The 17,460-nt window shown below is 43.5% G+C and overlaps 1 protein-coding gene across 1 annotated transcript in view; it reads right to left on the bottom strand.

Annotated features, from left to right (window-relative positions):
• Positions 1-8,796: 8,796 nt before the first annotated feature.
• The window catches only part of HS6ST1 (heparan sulfate 6-O-sulfotransferase 1), a 198,628-nt gene continuing 189,964 nt past the window's right edge, over positions 8,797-17,460 (bottom strand). Inside the window, exon 2 of the mRNA XM_074590213.1 lies at positions 8,797-15,920. Coding sequence (XP_074446314.1) covers positions 15,212-15,920 — 709 coding nt within the window. The 3' untranslated portion in view covers positions 8,797-15,211. The remainder of the gene's footprint in view (positions 15,921-17,460) is intronic.

Below are 17,460 nucleotides of genomic sequence, written 5' to 3'. Positions count from 1 at the left end.
TTCCCCTCCCCACAGACAGAAGCCTTGGATCCAGTGCATCTGCTCGTAATGGGGATGACTTCCAATACTCTAGCTCAGCTCTCCCACCAAGTTCCAAGAAAAATCTTGGCCATCCTTCCCCAGATTTTCCTGTGATCTAAGAGCACAGTCAGAGAGCATGACCTGGCCCCCTCAATGCTCATAGCATATTCATAGCATAGACGTGGATTTCCCAAGTGGACGTTCCCAAGTGTATTAACAGGGCCAGTCTGTGGCAGCAGAAGAGACACCCTCCACCAGGCAGGAGACAGTGGCTCCACAAGGGAGAGGGCACTGAGGCTCTCCACTAAATACCCGAATTCCCTCCTCTCTGCCCTGAGCCCTGTGCTCCTTACTTGGAAGAACACATCAAGGGACCTCATGGCCCTAACCCTCCACAGCTCCTGCACTGAACCACTCAGAGGGCAGCAATTAGTAGCATTCAAAATTATGTCTGCTTTCAAGTCAGTAACTGGTATTCGGTCAGGTTCTAATATCCTCTAGGTAGAGCATAAATCAGAACTCATCATTTTCTGTGTATAATTGCCTATGAACGTCTAAGCTGTAATTTCAGCTCTACTTGTTGAGTGCAATAGAGTGTAACCTTGGAAAGTTTTCACTCAAAGAAAAGAAACTAGGATTTTGTACGCTTCTAAAAAACCTCACCTCATAATATGAGAAAGTTTTGGGGAAGAGAGAGAACAGTCCCTCTGTAGATAATAATAAAACTGACAAGAGACAGAAATTCTAGGATCAAAGACAGAACTTCATTATACTAGGAAAAATGACTAATTAACTTGTGAGAAAAATCTTGTGATTCATGCACCCTAATGGTGTTTGAGAGTTCAGTCTTCCCCATCAGTGTCATCAAATCATTGTCACCTCAAAAATTATGGCTCATTCCCTGAACTGTAGATCAAAAAAGCATGATAAATTAATTGGGTATTTAAACAGAGTGACAATAAGTTTAAGGAGGACTTTTTTTATTTTTACGTGCCCCAATAGGCCATTTTTGAAAATACTTAAGGAAAATCTTTTGAAGTCAGTAACACCCACTTTTTGGGAGACTAAATGTAGATCTGACAAGAGCCAGCTTTTATTTGTTCTTAATGAGACAAGTTTGCCGGTCCTCACACTGTTAACAGTGAGAAACTCCTATCTTACCTTACTGCTAATGCAAAGATTACTGATTATGCCATAGCCCAGGGGTGAGGTAAAACTAATTCTCCTTTCTCATGATTTAAGTCGCAGCTTCCTGGCAGGGTCTCATTGTGTTCTGTGTTTTTATGGCACAGTGAGGGCACACTTGATGAACTAGGATACAAATGCTACATTTCTAAATAAGATATGTGAAAACCTGCAGCATTTATTATGTATCAAAAAACTCAGACAAGACAGATCTTTTTGGTTTAGTTTGGGTTTTTGGTTGGAGGGGTTTTTTTGTTTGTTTGTTCGTTTTGTGGTGGGTTTTTTTTTTAGACAGAAGCTCCACAGAGAGGGGAAACAACTGAGTTCTTAAACAGATGAGAAAAACACTGCTCCTACATCAGCGTTTTAAGCAAGTTTCCCTGAAATTCTTTATTACCACACACCACCATTTAACAACATGAAACACCTTAAGAAATACAACAGAAAGAATAATTTAGCTTATGCTCAAACTACTCCAATTAAATGGAAACTACCTGACCTGACTGAGGAGTTATGATAACTGCCTGCAGGTATCAAGATGGCAGGGAGATCGAGATAGAGTAAGGGTGAGAAGTTGTGGGCATTTATTTCCATTTATTTTATCACAGAGCATCATCTCTGCCAGCAGTCTGTGTACCAGCCTGCTCTGACATATTTCCAATTAACTGTAGATACACACTTCTGTATATTACCTGTTTTATAAACAGTGTTGCAGTGTCTACAGCACAGCAACTATGGACACCTCTTGGCTTCTGCTCTTCACTATTCCATGCTGAAACCTGTATTGTGTTACTTTCACGTAATCCACAGAAGAAAAGTAAAGGATAAATGTATAAGGAATGGTCCTTTATAACAATGTCTGGATAGCATGCTGTCCCCTTCCTTGTACAAAGCGAAGGAAGTGTACTGGAAGCTTAATCTTTCTTGTCAGGAGCAAGGAGGAACCCACGCTTATCCCAGCCTCACTCTCCAGAAAGTGGTATCCATTTTTTGGATATGTTTCAGAGCATGGAAGAGTCTACGTACTTCTCTATAAGGGCATGACGGAAAGGAAGGTTAATGAACTTGCAACAGTCATTAAAGCTATGGCATAACAGCCCCACTTGCAAGATGCTTGAAGTCAAGTTCCACCACAGAGCCTTCTGCAGTGGCTTTGACACAGGGAACTTCCCATATGCATCTGACACCAGGGTGAGGAGGTGGCAGCACATCCCACTGGGTTTCAATGATGGTGCCTTTGCTGCCAGTACGAAAGAGTGGGAGATCTTTGGGTTCCATCCTACCCTTAAAAACAATGCCATGTTTTGGTGACCACCAGCTTGTCTGTCTTTATCCCCTTATGCTCACCCTCTCCAATCTTCATCCTCCAGCGCTCTAAATGTTTTAGCACCATTTCAGTCATAGAAATTTCTGCTTTAATTATTGAAGCTCATATATGAGCAAATATACGGAAGTCCAGAAAGCATCAGACATCTTACAGGCAGAACTACTAGTTCTTCCTATAAGGCTTCTATGTTCAAAAAACCCGGATATAATATCAGCTTGAGAAGAGGGACTGAGAGGAAAATAGTACAGATAACTTGAAAACAGATTTTTGGAGAGGCAGAAACACACCTAAGCAATTTTAACACACAAAAATCAGCTCTGGACTAGCAGAGCAATGATCGAGGCAAGGGAACGTATCACTTCCCTCCTACCATCTCCATCCCACCTCCCCATCAGGAAAGGTATCTGCTGCCTCACACTCTCTCATTGCCAGTTACTGTAGGTTTTGGCTAACCCAGACCTGCAGGCTAACCTACAAAGAATGAGGAAGAAAGACAAAGCAATTTGTTTTCACAAAAAAGCCACAGGAGGGTGGGGGGAACATAACCAACAACTCCCAAAACAAACAAGTAAGACAGCTAATGAGATTCCTGATCAGAGAGAAAACAAAAAAGTAAAATACGTTGATGTGGCTTGTAATTCTAGTCCTGCAACAGATGTTACAGGCATTGTGAATTTTAAGTGCTTCTATTTAATATAGTTCTTTTCCCTTGTCAAGTCGACTAAAATATACACAAAACCAAGAATGGGCCTAGAGGAGAGAAACCCTAACAAGCAACTGTTAACAAATGGTAGATCACTTGATGAGGAGACAGTAAAGCCTGTTAGGTTGGCATGCAAGCAGAAAGCTTTATTTATTGCTCTAATTGTACCTCCTAATACACTGTCCCAGCTGATGTATGGTTTGATTTTCTTGTGAAAGTCCTTAAACGTACATATAAAAAGTCAAAGCCTATGGTCTCAATGAACTATAAGAATTTCTTAACTTAAAGCATTGCTTTAAAATAAAAGTGAAATAAAAAAGCCCAAAGAAAAGCTTCATGCATAGGTCTAATTTGCACCTAGAACAAATGATGGATTTACAGACACGATTTACTTTTACAACAATGGAGTACAACACTTCTATGGAAGGGACAATCCTCTCCAGACTTGTTAGGGAATCACATGGACAACATCTGCAACACTAAGCTGCCGGGCGAACAGACACCTCTGCTGGAGGACATCACTGTACCACAAACAATCCACCCCACAACTGTGCAGTTTGGCCACCCTCCTATATTTCAGCCCACTGAGGTATGCCCCTGCCGTAGCATGCTGTCTTGGCAGAGCTAATCTTGGGTTTGTTGATGCATTGGGGAAGGCAGCCATGCTAGTGTCCTACTGGGTACGGCACGCATAGCAATGGCATGGCACGCAGCACCCACCAGAGTGGAGTCCAACAGGCACACGGACAGCTAAAATGGCCTCTAAGTTATTAAAATATTTCAAAGAAGCAACAAAAAGCCTGACTATTTGCTCAGACTGAGCACTGCTACAGACTTCTCTCTCCAAAGGTGATGGTGAAGAACTAGAGACGAGGCCATGCCCAGCAGGGCCAGGTCTTCAGCCAGCACTTTGTTTCCCAGTTTTCCATACCTTCCTTCAACAAGCTTTCCAAGTGAGGAGAAAAATCATTTGCCTCACAACAGTACTCAAAAATAAATGCATGAAAAACTATGCAAACCAGTTGTGATAAAGGGCCCCATGATAATATTAGTAGGTTATTCTCAAGAGATTTTTTCCTCAAACAGGACCATTGTCCCCACTCCCACCCCCAAAATAACTGATTTTAGCTACTTCAGCAGGCTACATTGTCCTCAAAACAGATGACCACATGCTCTCGAATGCTTTGGAATTACTCTCCACTTGATCTTGACCAAAAGCTAAGAAACTTTAGCAGACTTATAGCAGATCTCTCAATCCAGAGGGTCGGATATTGCATCTCTCCCAATGGTGCAGTTATCGAGATCCAAGTTCTCCAGTCTGGGAGCAAAGCCTCCATTAACTGCCCCACAATGCAGTACTAAGCGGCAGGGCTGATCTTTAATATTTCCAGCAGTACAAAAGGTTTAATTGTGCATTCACCTGGTAAAATCATATCCTACAAGAAGTTGTGGCTAACTGGTATCAGTTTATAAATTCTCATTTGGCATCAAAATATTTGAGATTAAGGGAACAGAAGAAAACACAATCAGTAGAAACACGGACTGATGGGGGCTGTCGTGGTATGCAAAATATCTGAGCACTCACTAATTTGGCTGCAAGCTCTTGTTCAGAAAACAATGGCTGGCAATAATAATACAATCCCAACGAGGAAGTTATTTACTCTCTCACAAAGGCCATATGATTTATACATGTTGTCACTGCCTATGCCAGAAAATCGATGAGTGATTACCACATATTCATTTCAGTATCAGGTATCCAGCCTGAATTAACTAGATTAGGCCACGTGGAATTTCTTTACTATTTACAGCATAACTGAGTATAACATTTGGTTTAAGTCAACAAAGAAGGAGCTTTTAAACTGAATCCAGTAAGAACTAGAATGTTTTAAAGCAGCATGAATTAAGTGTTTATTATTTATCACTATTACTAATTTATTGCACAAATATCTGGAATCTATAACCATAGCCTGATAGAATGATATTGCTAGCTGGGAGAGCAAAATAAATATATAAATAACAGCTTGTTAGACAACTGCAAAGCACTGCTATCACGCATGCATTCCCAGCTCCTAGAGGACAGCTATTCAGGTTTTCCCTTGTGTTGTTGGCTGGTATCAATTCAAACATTTTGAGACCCCAGTTCTGCAGCCCCCAGTGCAAGAGGCACAAGATCCCTGCTTGAGATACTACGTGTCCTCACTCACTGGTGACAAACCTTCTCGGTAGCAGGATAGGGAGTGGGCAAGAGTAAGGAAGGCAGAGACATGAAAGCACTCAGAGTAAAAAAAAAAAAAACCAAAAACTTTTGAGAAGAGAAACACTAAAGAGAGAAATGAGTGAAATCATGTCAGGCAAAGAATTTCTAAGACCTAAGAAACAGTAAAACATACCAAAGCACCTGAATATACTACAGTACGGTCTGATTAATATTAATAGAGACTGATAATTGTATTCATTTTAGGCTTATAGGTAATGCTTGCAAAATATGAACATGTATGGTTTCTTCTCCAAGCCACTTACTGCCCAGATCAATTAAAGTGTGCAGGGCCTGGCTAGTGAAGCCTTCCTTACTTGCAACCTGTAACTGCTTTAACAGATACGTAGCAATAGTCTATTAAATGCTGTTAGTTTCACAAATATTTCATTGACTAACCCTTTTAATTTGAAGTTCATGAAATAATAACTATAGTAAAGCTCAAATTGCTTTACCGTTAAGCCTACGATATTTTTTTATTTTGTTTGAATATTGTATGAACATGTCTTATTTCCCTCCCTGCAGCAGAGGGTCTAAGCTGATGTGCCCAGATGAGCATTTCCAGTTGCAGAAAGCCCACAATTTTATTTTTATCTATATGTAAATTTTTTTACATCCCTACTGTAAGCACCACTGAAGTACTACATCATAAAGCATTATAAACTGCAATGCATGGGGCTTTCCTAAACCCCATGCCCTCCTCTGCCCACTTTTACAAAATCCATAGATATATGCAGATGTTGCTAGATCTACATTTAATTATGCAATAATCTCCATCCCTCTTCCTGCTCTTTGACAAAGAGGCTGTTCAGGATTACATGGACCCACACAAAAATCCTCAACAAGGAAAAAAGGAACCTGTACTACCCAAAAATCAATTAATGCAGAAAACCTTTGGCACTAGTGTATACGTACACTGCTTTTCCTCCTCCAGTAGACAGCAGCATGAAAGATGTTATTAAAGAGTTAAAGTAATTCTGTGCGAGTGCCTGAGCCAGAGAAACAAAACACATCCCTCTGACAAGGGCTCAGCACCACCTCCTCTGATATGGTACTGTCAGGATCAGCTTTCCATTCAGGAAGAGCAGGCTGCCACCTGGGGCAGCGAAGCAGCCAGGGGCTGCTTATTGTTAGGGTAACAGCAGGATGTAAAGGAGGGCACTTCCCAATTAACCTGAGGCAGCACATCCCCCGGAGGCAATGCCTAGATGTGCCTAGGAGCAGGAACATCTTGGACTCAAGCATAAGGAAACTGAACCATCATCAGTGTGACCAAGGTTCCAGCAAGAGAAAAAAAAAAAACAAACCCTCTGGAGGCTCTCCCCTTAGTAACTAATTTCCCTGCTTCTTTTAATCCTCTTTCAGCATCCTTTCCCCTTCCTACACCGGTTCTTGCAATACAAGAAGTCTCCCTTCCATCTGCTTGCTAGCTATCCACTCTCCTTTTCCTGGAGGCTTTTAGCATTGAGCGAGAAGAACCATATTAAAGATGGTGCAGAAAGACCATATGCAAATGAAAGCACTTTGCCTGCACAGACTTCATGTGGTGTCTCTCAGGCTTTATGGAAAGGAAGATTAAGGAGGAGAAAACAGTACTTTCAAAACAGGAACACCGCCACAGTACAGGACTCCACCCAGCAGAATGAGCTGTGTCCGTACCCTGGCTGCTGCACCCTTTTAAAGCTCTGTAAGGAGCACAGGCCACCAACCCACAGTGCTCCAAGCCACTGGATGATGATGATGTTCTAGGCACCCAGGTTTGGAAGCACACAGGTCTCAGCAACAGGAATGCCCAGACTCTCAGCGCAGCCTGCCCCAATTAAGGCAGCCAGGCTCTTTGGTGCCTACTCTGCCTACTAGAAAAGCGATGCTGGTGGGCAACATCATGGAATGGTTTGGGTTGGAAGGGACCTTAAAGGTCATCTAGTTCCAACACCCCCACCCTGGGCAAGGACACCTCCCACTAGACCAGGTTCCTCAGAGCACCCCACACAAGCAGACCGCAGGATATGAGCCCCCCCAGCTGCCACCCAGGGCCCTGAGGCACAGCAGGGCTACAGCGGCTACCCAGAGCTCCACGCAGAGAGGTCACAGGCACAAACCCTATGGCAGCCTGCAGAGCGCATTCCGGAGGTGGCGGGGAGCCCCTTCTCCACCTCCTGCCTGGCACCACAGCCCCCACCCCAATGGGAGAACATGGGAGCCAGGGGTGCCAGTGCTCCGCCATCCCCGCCCTCCCCACAGGACCGGCGGAGGGCAGGGCCGAGGCAGTCGGAGGAGGGAGAGGAGGCAGTTGGGCCGTTGCGGCTGCCATTTTGCTGAGGGGCAGCGTCACTGCACACTGCTGGGCGGGAGGGGGCACGCCACGCTTTGGGAAGGTTCTGCCCACCTGAGGCAGGACCCTCCCACCGGCGGCATCAAGCAGGGAGTGGGCCTTCTTGTTCCAAGGTGAATGAAATTAGGAGGTTAACCAAAGACTGCCTCCTTTGGAGCATGGTTCCCTTTCCATCAGTGGTAGTGGCTAGGAGGAGCCCTTGATGGGAGGTTAAATTGAGCACTTCCATCGAGGAACTGCCACCTGGCCGTTACAGCAAAGGGCTCTGGGCCAGAGAAGCGGGTGTGAAGGCTGGTGGTACAGCCTGCGGTGAATGACTGCGAAGTTTTTGTGCCTTCGCTTCCCCGATGAGAGCGATGTTACCCTCGCACCAACGCTCACCTGCACCTTCCACCAGACCTTGCACCACCCGGCAAGTAAAACTTGCCGAGATCCCTCTCAGCAATATGAACTGATGCAGTGCGGTGGTCCTGCTAGTGGCACGTTTATAAATATTAACTGGTTAGGCCTCCAGTTACTTGAATGGGCTTACTTTCACAGGAGGAAGAGAAAACACCCCCCAAGCAGCAGCGCTGGGATGGCTGACACACTGCCACCAGCTCCTCCAGCATCTGTGGTAGAAACTGAAGTGTAATGGTGCTTGGGTAAAATAACTAGTGTTATTCACTACAGTTGCATAGACATCTAGCTGTTCTCACTTAGGATACTGTAAAGCACTTGTATCATCATTTTCTTATCATCTAATTTACGAACTTTATCAAAACCAGGTGCACAGCTTATTTCAGTTCTGTAACTGGAGAGCATTTTCATAGATCACATTTGGTCAAAGTACTTCTGAATATCAAACAAAAAAATTCTGTTGATTGTTCTGTAGTATTTGATATACCAATCACCATTTATTGCCTGCAAATCTGTTCATTGCAATGACTGAAAAAGAAAAGTAAGAGGACTGTACAGTATTAAAGGTAATTAATTTTTAAAAGGTGATTGGTTTTAGGAGGTTTAAGGGCTTTTTGTAATGTTGTCTCAAGTGTTAACAATAGGAATAAAGAGACTGCAGTTTCCGCTTGAATATTTCTGTGTTAGGAGTTTGGTTTTTTTTACCAGAAAAATGTTCTCCATCAACTGCACTGGCAGCGTTATCTTTCTGTAATACAGGAAGGCAAGGCACACTGAAACAGCATCCAAAGGCCAATGCAAGGACAACACACATGACAGATGCTCAGTTTTAGGGTTTATTTCATCTGCTAACATTCATTCTTGATCTAGACAAAAACAATTAGATGATTATTTTTTTTAATCCAATTTTTCTTGTGGACGAAAAGAAAAAACCTTTTAACACTTTTTTTTTTTTTGTAAGATGCTATAAATAAATATATAAAGCTTTAAGTGTTACTTGGCTCAAGTTAAACAGTTGTCTTTTGTTATTTTTTAGCTCCAGAAGTGGAAAAAAAAATGCAAACCATACACATTCAGCCCAATGGAATGACTCCAGCCACAATCACTTTCAGAGAAGCTGAATCTGTTTGATCTACAATATGGAGGATGGAAGGTGGGTAGGGGGACAGTTGTATTTTTTTTACCCTCAGTCACACAACTCCTAGAGGATAAGAACTGAGTTCCTTGGTAGGTGAAATACGCAAGAAAGGGGAGAGGGAGAACGAGAAAGTCCTGCCTGCATTGCCCTTTCCCTTCCCTGTGCAGATTGTGCACCGGAAAGGAAAGAAGAGACAATGTAAGCAAAGCCTCAGACAAAACCAAATGCCAATGAAAAATAAAATCAGATATGGGTAGGGATGGTGAGAAATCCTGTGGCTGTTGCGTGTTTGCCTGGCAGACTACACACAAACACAGAGCAACTTCACATTGAGAGAGGGTGGGGATTTTTGTCTTCCTTATGAAAAAAAAAAGATGAAAAGGGGCAATAAAAATAAGTTAAATCATATTCCAATATGTACAAAACAAATCATGCTCAGTAAACCATTTGAATATAAAATTATTCATTATAGTACAGCTCTCTCAATCCAGTCTGCAGAATTGACACCTGGGGGAAAACAGGGAGGGGGAATTGTGGAGCTTTGAGGGATGAGACAGACTCATTTGCAAATCTTTTTTTTCCTTCTTTTCAGCTTGCATGGCTAAAAATTGCAGAGAAAACCACCTGCAGCTGGGACAATACAGGCTTTAATACCCACGTGCTTATCAGTACTGCATTTACCTTGGCAGAACTCCTGCAGATGGGGCAAAGGAAACAACCACAGACAGCTCGGACTGGTGTGCGCAGACAGGAGCTCCACTGCTCGCTGGTTTACCTGAACTGCTCCTAACTGACCCGTGCTCTGAAGGCTTGGCTCTGCTGCAGATCAGGCAGCGAATCCTGCATTCACTTGTGCCACTGGAACGTGATCTGCTAGTATTAGTGAAAGCAAGATCAAAAAGATAATGCAGCCAGCCCTGTGATTTGAATCCAGCAGATAGTGCGAGTTGCATTCCAAACTACAGCCCTGGAAACACAACGGTTAGCATAGTCTGTGTTGCAAATTTCTGTAGCGTGACCTATTTTTGTGACATTCAGAATATTCTCTGGGACAGGAGGGTGTCTGAGTAACTCTAAACGTCAGTAGGAAGCTAGAGAAGCTTTTAATCCCAGGATATAAATCCAGGTCAGGCCCTGTTCTGGTAATGTCAGTCATTACCTTCTGTAGCTGTTCAGTGGTCTCTGTGAAGTGATTTGATGGTCTCAGAGCAAAAACTTCCTAACTGGCGTGTGTCCGTGCTGCCACTGTGGTGGTCCTTCTGCCCTGCTCGTATTCTCAGCAACGGCACTGTCCTTCCTGCTCCTACTGGACAGCCCTGGGAGAGAGGATTCAAAAGCTTGTTGGGACCTTCCTTTATGCTACCTTCCATTGCCATCCCAGTTTTGTAAGCAAGTAAGGGACCATGGGGTGCAAAAACATCAATCTGAAGTGCTCCTCATTTATTCCAAAATGTTGGGCACAAAGGGAAAAATTCAGGCAAGCCAGAAATTCACACTGATCCTTTGCTGACAGTTCTTTTGTTGACGACTTTGAATCCCATGCCAGCCTGGGTCTGCAACCTTACCAGTCCAGCATTTTGCGACCTGGGTAGGGTACAAGGTGGCATCTGACTGTCTGGGAAACTATGGAGTAGGAAGCAAACTCCTTCAACAGTGCTAGCAGGGATGAGACAAATGAGCAATAACAAAATTTTGTTCAGCAACACCACCTACCAAGCGGTGAAGTTAACACTGTTCAGGGGACTAAAAGTAAAAATGACCACCTCCTCCTTAGCGCTGCAGTATGTCTTGGCCTTTCCACCCTCCCAAAGCAGGAGTGGAGTCTGCTGGCAACTCCCCACTTAAGACCATCACCCTCATTTGCAGATGTGCAAGGGTTAGCGCAGTGTAAGGTGGCAGAGGCATCATCTTTGCCCTGGTACCAGATAACTGGCTGTCTAAAATGCTCGCTCACACTAATACTGCCGACTGTACAAACCCTTAGAAACACAGCCCTAGCTTTTGTAAAGGCTTTTCAAGGGGTGTCCTTGGAACCACATCAGAAGCACTGTGGGATGGACAAGCATCCGACTAGGTAAAAATCTGAATTTATGGGCAACTGTCTCACCAACTCCAGTAAGAGACAGGCACTATCTTGCACCTGCCCTCACTGTACCCAGCACTCACCTACTGCTGACATGGATCGTGATGCATTGACGGGTCCCACGAAGAAACACTTTATGTGGTGAAGAAGGGAAAACATTTTGGAAGAAAGGGGCATATACTGAACAAGAACATACTATCTGCCCTCTACTTCTGCTGGAGTGCCTCAAAGCCGTTGTTCTCCATTCATTTTAAAACTACACATACATTTCTCATGTTATTGTAGCATCAAATGATCAGTCCTAAAAATAAAAGAAATTGTACTACTTCAAACTGTAGTACACAGAAATCACAAAAAACTACATTCACATTATGTTAAAAAAGTTCCCTTAAACCCACTAAAGGAAGAAGATAGTGCCAGGTATGTCTTGCAGCCCATGCTCTGGCACGCAGCACTTACAATAAATTAAAGCATGGCTTGCAGCCATAAACAGACCAGCACAGCAGCCAGGGTAAGCGATGTCTTTTGGGTCATTCTTTTCATTTCCCATACTTAGAATCTGTTTCAAAGTGCCCTAAACTTCTCATACCTGGGAGTAGCTCTTTGCAGTGCGTAAATTTGCTATTCCCAGTGTACAGGTGGAGAAACTGAGGCATTTGCCAGGCGCAGGATTTGAATCTAGAAATTTCTGCCTCAGTGCTAAGCTGAGATCAGCCTTCCTTTTGTGGATTGAAGTGAAACTGTTAACAAGACAGTTTGCAAGATAGTTTCATTTCTTTTGCTTGTTACTGCAATACATTACAAAGAAAATGCTGGAACAAAGTCTTCTACTGACATGCTTCTAGGGTCAGAGGCTGCCTCTGATTTAGAGAACCCTGCAGACAGATCCATTACAATCCAGCTGGTTACTCAGAGCCCATAACACCGAACAACTCAGGCAAACCGGGCCAAATAATGCTACCGGTCCAAATCACGCACAGTCCCGTTTACTGTCACCCTTTGGTAGATGAGAGCAGAATTTGGCCTTCGGTACAGAATGTCAGTGCCAGCGTAGGCAGAGCTGCCCGGGCACTCACCGCTCGGCTGAGCTCACATGCACCCCCAGCATGGATTCACTGCAGTCACCGTTTGTGCATTACGGATCCATAACGCAGAACGCACAGCGAAAAGCCTTTGGGTAAAGCTGGAAACTATGCATATAAAAAGGTTGCTTTTTATATCGTGTGTATTGGTTTTGTGGGTAAACAGCCCATAAAATTGCATTTTTAAAATATAAATGTTTTCTTTAGTTACAACAACACATAAAAGCACTGGGAACTAGCAGACATAGCTCCTCCCAGTCTTGGAATTCAGAGATGAGCAAATGGATCTGTAATACCTTCTGCCCCCAAGCCAACAACCGAAAATTGCTTCATTTTGCTTCCCACTTTTTGGCTGGGAGGACACGCTTATGGCCAGGCTACACACCTGTGGGAGCAGGGGCTGTTTTGTGGCAGAAGCACTGAGAGAACCTTAAAGACAGCAACACCAGCAGCAAATACTGGTACCAGCTGAATGGACGGGTGGCAATGTAGCAATGTCCCACCGTGCTTGGAGACAAACGAGCGTGTGCTTGAGCACTTCGCAGCACAAGGATGTGGACCTGATCAAAATCCATCTGAAATCAACAGAAAAGACATCCTTCGACTTTGGTGGACTTTGGATCGGGGCTGTAACAGGGTTGTATTTGAGCCCAAAGTGCTGTTTGTATTTTCTGCTTTTAAGTTTGTTGTCATCTTTACCCTTCTGGAGAAGAACATCTCCAAAAGCAAGGTGTAGCCCCCAGGGTGTACACAGAAGAAACAAGGCAGCTTCTCTGCTTAAGGCAGCCCCTCTTTTGCGAAACTCAGTCTGAATTTGAAACTGTTGGAAACAGTGTACGGAGGCAGAGAGAAAATTAAAATACCAAACAAGCAGCACTTCAGTGGATTTGTGTGATGGGAAAGGGACGCTGTGAAAATGACATGCTAAAGTTGAATGCATCAGCTCTCTGCCTCTCCTCCAGTGATTTCAATGCCATATTTGATCTGCAGTTAACAAAGCCTTTGAAAATCAAATCATATTCCATTTGGTTCATAGTTTACCCTAAACAATAGCTGGTTCAGGTCTTACAGGCTGAGTAATAACGGGGTGAGACATGAAACAGGCAAAAACTGCTTCATTTCCATGCTTCCAGCCAAACAAAGAAGTGCTTGCAACAGCAAGAAAATAAGCCATACTTTAATTTGGAGAGTGGGAAAAGGAATTAGAGAAATCATTGTTGCTCTATGACTCAAAAGTCAGTAAGCAGAACCTGGTTACACTGTCACCACTCTGGAGGATTAAACTTACATGAGTCCCTAGAAAACAGCATTGAAAGAGTTCTGCTTTGAAATTGGTCTGAGACTAAAAAAACATTATCCAAGATTCCCCTTTCCAGTTTTATGAACACAGCTTGTTCATTTAACGTAAGAGCTGCAGAACAGGCACTCTGCCAAAAGACAACGCGTACTGTCTCATAATTCAGACCCATAGTCAGATATTTTCACAGCTCTGGAAGAGAGCCCCATCCTGTTCCCACTTATATCAGTTCTAGTGATTTCACTGGAAGCAGGCTGATGCCCATTCTCTCTTGATAAAAGCAAGTAAAAATAACTGAAAAAAATACAGATACGGATATGTCTGTATGCCTGTTCTAGTTCAGTATTTCACATAGCAACAAACGAAACAAAATCACCCCTCATCGTGTTCCCATTAATGACTGATTATTTGCAGGGTCTTCCCTGGAACTTGTCGTGCAGATTTATGAGGGAGTATTGCTATTTAAATGCTGCTTCCTTTTGTTTTTTCAGTATGTAGGATAGGGTTTTCATGGGATGTTAACACATAATACTAATGATGGCATGGGAAGCAGTTGTGTAGGGTGACAGGATAGCATGTGAGTGCACGTTCGAGCCCACGTGGAATTTGGTCAGCTTTTAACTTGTTTTGGGACCTGCCTGTGAAACAAACCTGGGAGCTCTGCGCGTGAATTCCCAATTATTTTTGTGATGAAGTCGCGTATGTGTATGTGATACCAGTGCAATGTATCAAAAACACTGTGCTAAGTACATATCTTAGGCCATAGTCAATTTGCTTCAATGTTTCTCATCCTCTGATGTTTTTCTTCTATTTTTATGGCATTCCACTTTCTGGCAGTGGCTGCCAGCTGAAATGAAGTGACCGCCCTTGCTGTCAGATCACACCGCCTGACAGGACAGCACACCCACCCTCAACTTCGTCACTGTTATCATTTACTTACAAGCGATGCAATTCCCATCCCAATTCCAAAAACACCCGCAAAAGAAAACCTCCGTTTCCTCATTTTTTAATTATGTATCTTCACATCATTATGCTCAGGGGATAACCAGATTTAAAAAATCCTACTTGTGCCATTTCTGTTTGAATTGTGAGGATAAGAAACATTCTTTTGTATTTGGCCTTAAGAGTGGGTAACTGCATGTGTACATTTTTTACCTCTGTATTATAATGTTGACCCTTTTTTTATTTTTATGTATTTATTTTTTTTTAAGAATCTCATCGGTCTTGTAAGAAACAGTAAAAAGACCCTATGCTTAAGGAAGCAATCTATCTTCTGTTTTACAGACTTGCTTTTAAATAAAATATTTTTTGTTGTTTTTGTAATTTTACTTCCATGATCTTTTATATGGAAACCCTACAATACCATTAATATAAAAGTCTGCCTAGGCTACCACTTCTCTATAATATGGCTCATGTAGTCCTCAGTGGGCAAGCGTCCTTGCTCTTCGGTCTCTTCCTTGGGAAGTGCTTCATTGGACCGGTGAAGAAGCCTCTCTTCCCGATTCTTTATCCTCTGCTCCATCCTCTCTAGCTGCCGTTTGTACTGGTAGCGCTGCTGGAAGAGGTCCTTTGCATAGTCATAGAGCTGCATGTCCAAGTCATTGAGCTCCTCAATCCTCCGGATGGTGTCATTATCAACCTCCACCCCTCCTGCCCTGGTACTGTTGTACTGCATAAAAGGACGGATGAATTTCAGGTTAAAAGTTCTCTCAAACAGGTACTGAGTCTTTCTCTGGAACTCTGTCAGGCCGAAGAAGGCCATGTCTTTGAGGTTCTTTTTTGCGCTCTCCAGCAGGATCTGTGCTCGCTTGTTCTCTGGGATGAAAGACATGTTGTAGCAGCCCACCAAGCTCAAGTCAGCCAACATCCTCACTTGGCGGTTGTTGGCCAAATTATACGGGCAATCCATGAACTCCTGCAGTGTGCAGCCTGACCAGTCTGTGCCTTCATAGCACGACGGCAGCTCTTCAGGAGTTGGTGTTCTGCCATCACACATGTGCAAGGAGGTCTTCCAAGTAGCTCCTCGTTGGACGTGACGCCATTCGCTGAGGTAACGAGATACGGGGTCTCTCAGCAGTGTGATGTAGTAAAATTTTCTACAAGAAGAAGAGAAAATAAAATAAATATTCTGCTAGTAACAAGAAAAATGCGTGGCAAGCTGAGATCTAGTGCAGATATCAAAAAGACAAGAGTAAATCAACATTAGAGCACCCATTCCACTGTACTCGTGGATTATTTTCTTCTTGCAACATCTTACATGAAGTAGTTTGTGCAACATTCGACCCATGGTTCTCTTTCTCATTGCCCACCGTTTTAGTCTTGCCAAGTAGTAACGCTTTCATCGCGACACCCATTTCCAACAACAGACTGCAATGTCGGAACCAATCATCAGGAGTCAACTGATCTACCAACTTCAGAGAGCAACTGTGACTTTAGGGACTGGCTGGCCTTTCACATGACCAGGCGCCCTCCGAATCAGCCAGGACTTGCTCTGCAGGACAGACCAGCAACTGCTGTATTTATGAGCTGGGCCTATCATTTTCACTTCGTGCAGATGCTGACCAGGACACCTACTGCTTGATTGATCTGGCCGCAGATCTGGGAGTCTGCACTGAGTAGCAGGATAACACCACAGGAACATAAGTGAAAAATAATGGGAAATCAGGAAGGCAATATGCTTTGTAGAAGGAGAAGGCACGAGCTGACAACCAACAATAGTAGCAACAGTTTATTGTCATTTCAGTTCATCTGCTATCAATCAATTCAAACAAACTTAAAGACACCCTTTTGACACGTGAGACTAAAAAGGGTGAAAAAGCAAGACAACTGGGAGGAACACACGTAGTGACATGGGGCACTCATGCTGTTCCAAGTAAAATGACGTCCCCAACAATACAAGCTGTCCCTTGAACTGAAAACATGACAGCTGTCTTGTGCACAGAGACCCTCCAGTTTCAGCCCACCTTACACACGGATAAAGTTCTGGGATTGACAGCAATGGCAGTCTGCAACAGCCCTCTCCAGACAGACGGAAATGGGCCTTTTTTTCCCTAACTTCCAGTAGCTTGGGACTACGGTGTCTCTGACTGTTTCTAGAACAAGGAAATACCTTCTCTAGTTGCTAAAGCTGGCAGGGAATTAAATCCATATGTGCTCCCAGCGCACGGGACTGTGTGACACCGTGCACCAACAGGAGCACCTGGCTTTGGCAGGGTAATGCACACGTGCTACTGAAAATATTTCATATAGGGGGGGTGAATTCATTTCCCCATCAGAAACGCATCTTTGGAATGCTGCTATGGCTCGCTGCCCTGCCGGTACGGCTTGGGAGAGCTGAAAGTGATGGCTATGATGAGGGCACTGCACAGTTTTCTGAGGAAAAAAAAGGTAAAAATATTCTGCTTTGGCTAATATTAACACACCCGTATTTTTCTAGCACCTTCAATATTATTCTTCCTATCAGTAATCTAAATTATTGCAATAGCAGTAATTTAAGAAAATACATCAAAGACGTTGCCCGGGAAGTCTGATTTTGAAGAATGTTTGCTTTCCCAATATATTATTAACTTGCTGAAGGGTTGTTCCAAAGCAGTACATTTTGGTCTTTTCAACAATGGTAATGGGTGCCCACTCAGG

Source organism: Larus michahellis, chromosome 6 (genome assembly GCF_964199755.1).
Source record: "Larus michahellis chromosome 6, bLarMic1.1, whole genome shotgun sequence".
Classification (NCBI taxonomy): domain Eukaryota; kingdom Metazoa; phylum Chordata; class Aves; order Charadriiformes; family Laridae; genus Larus; species Larus michahellis.
Note: the sequence above shows the minus strand (reverse complement) of the source record. Positions and strands in the feature narration are given on the sequence as shown.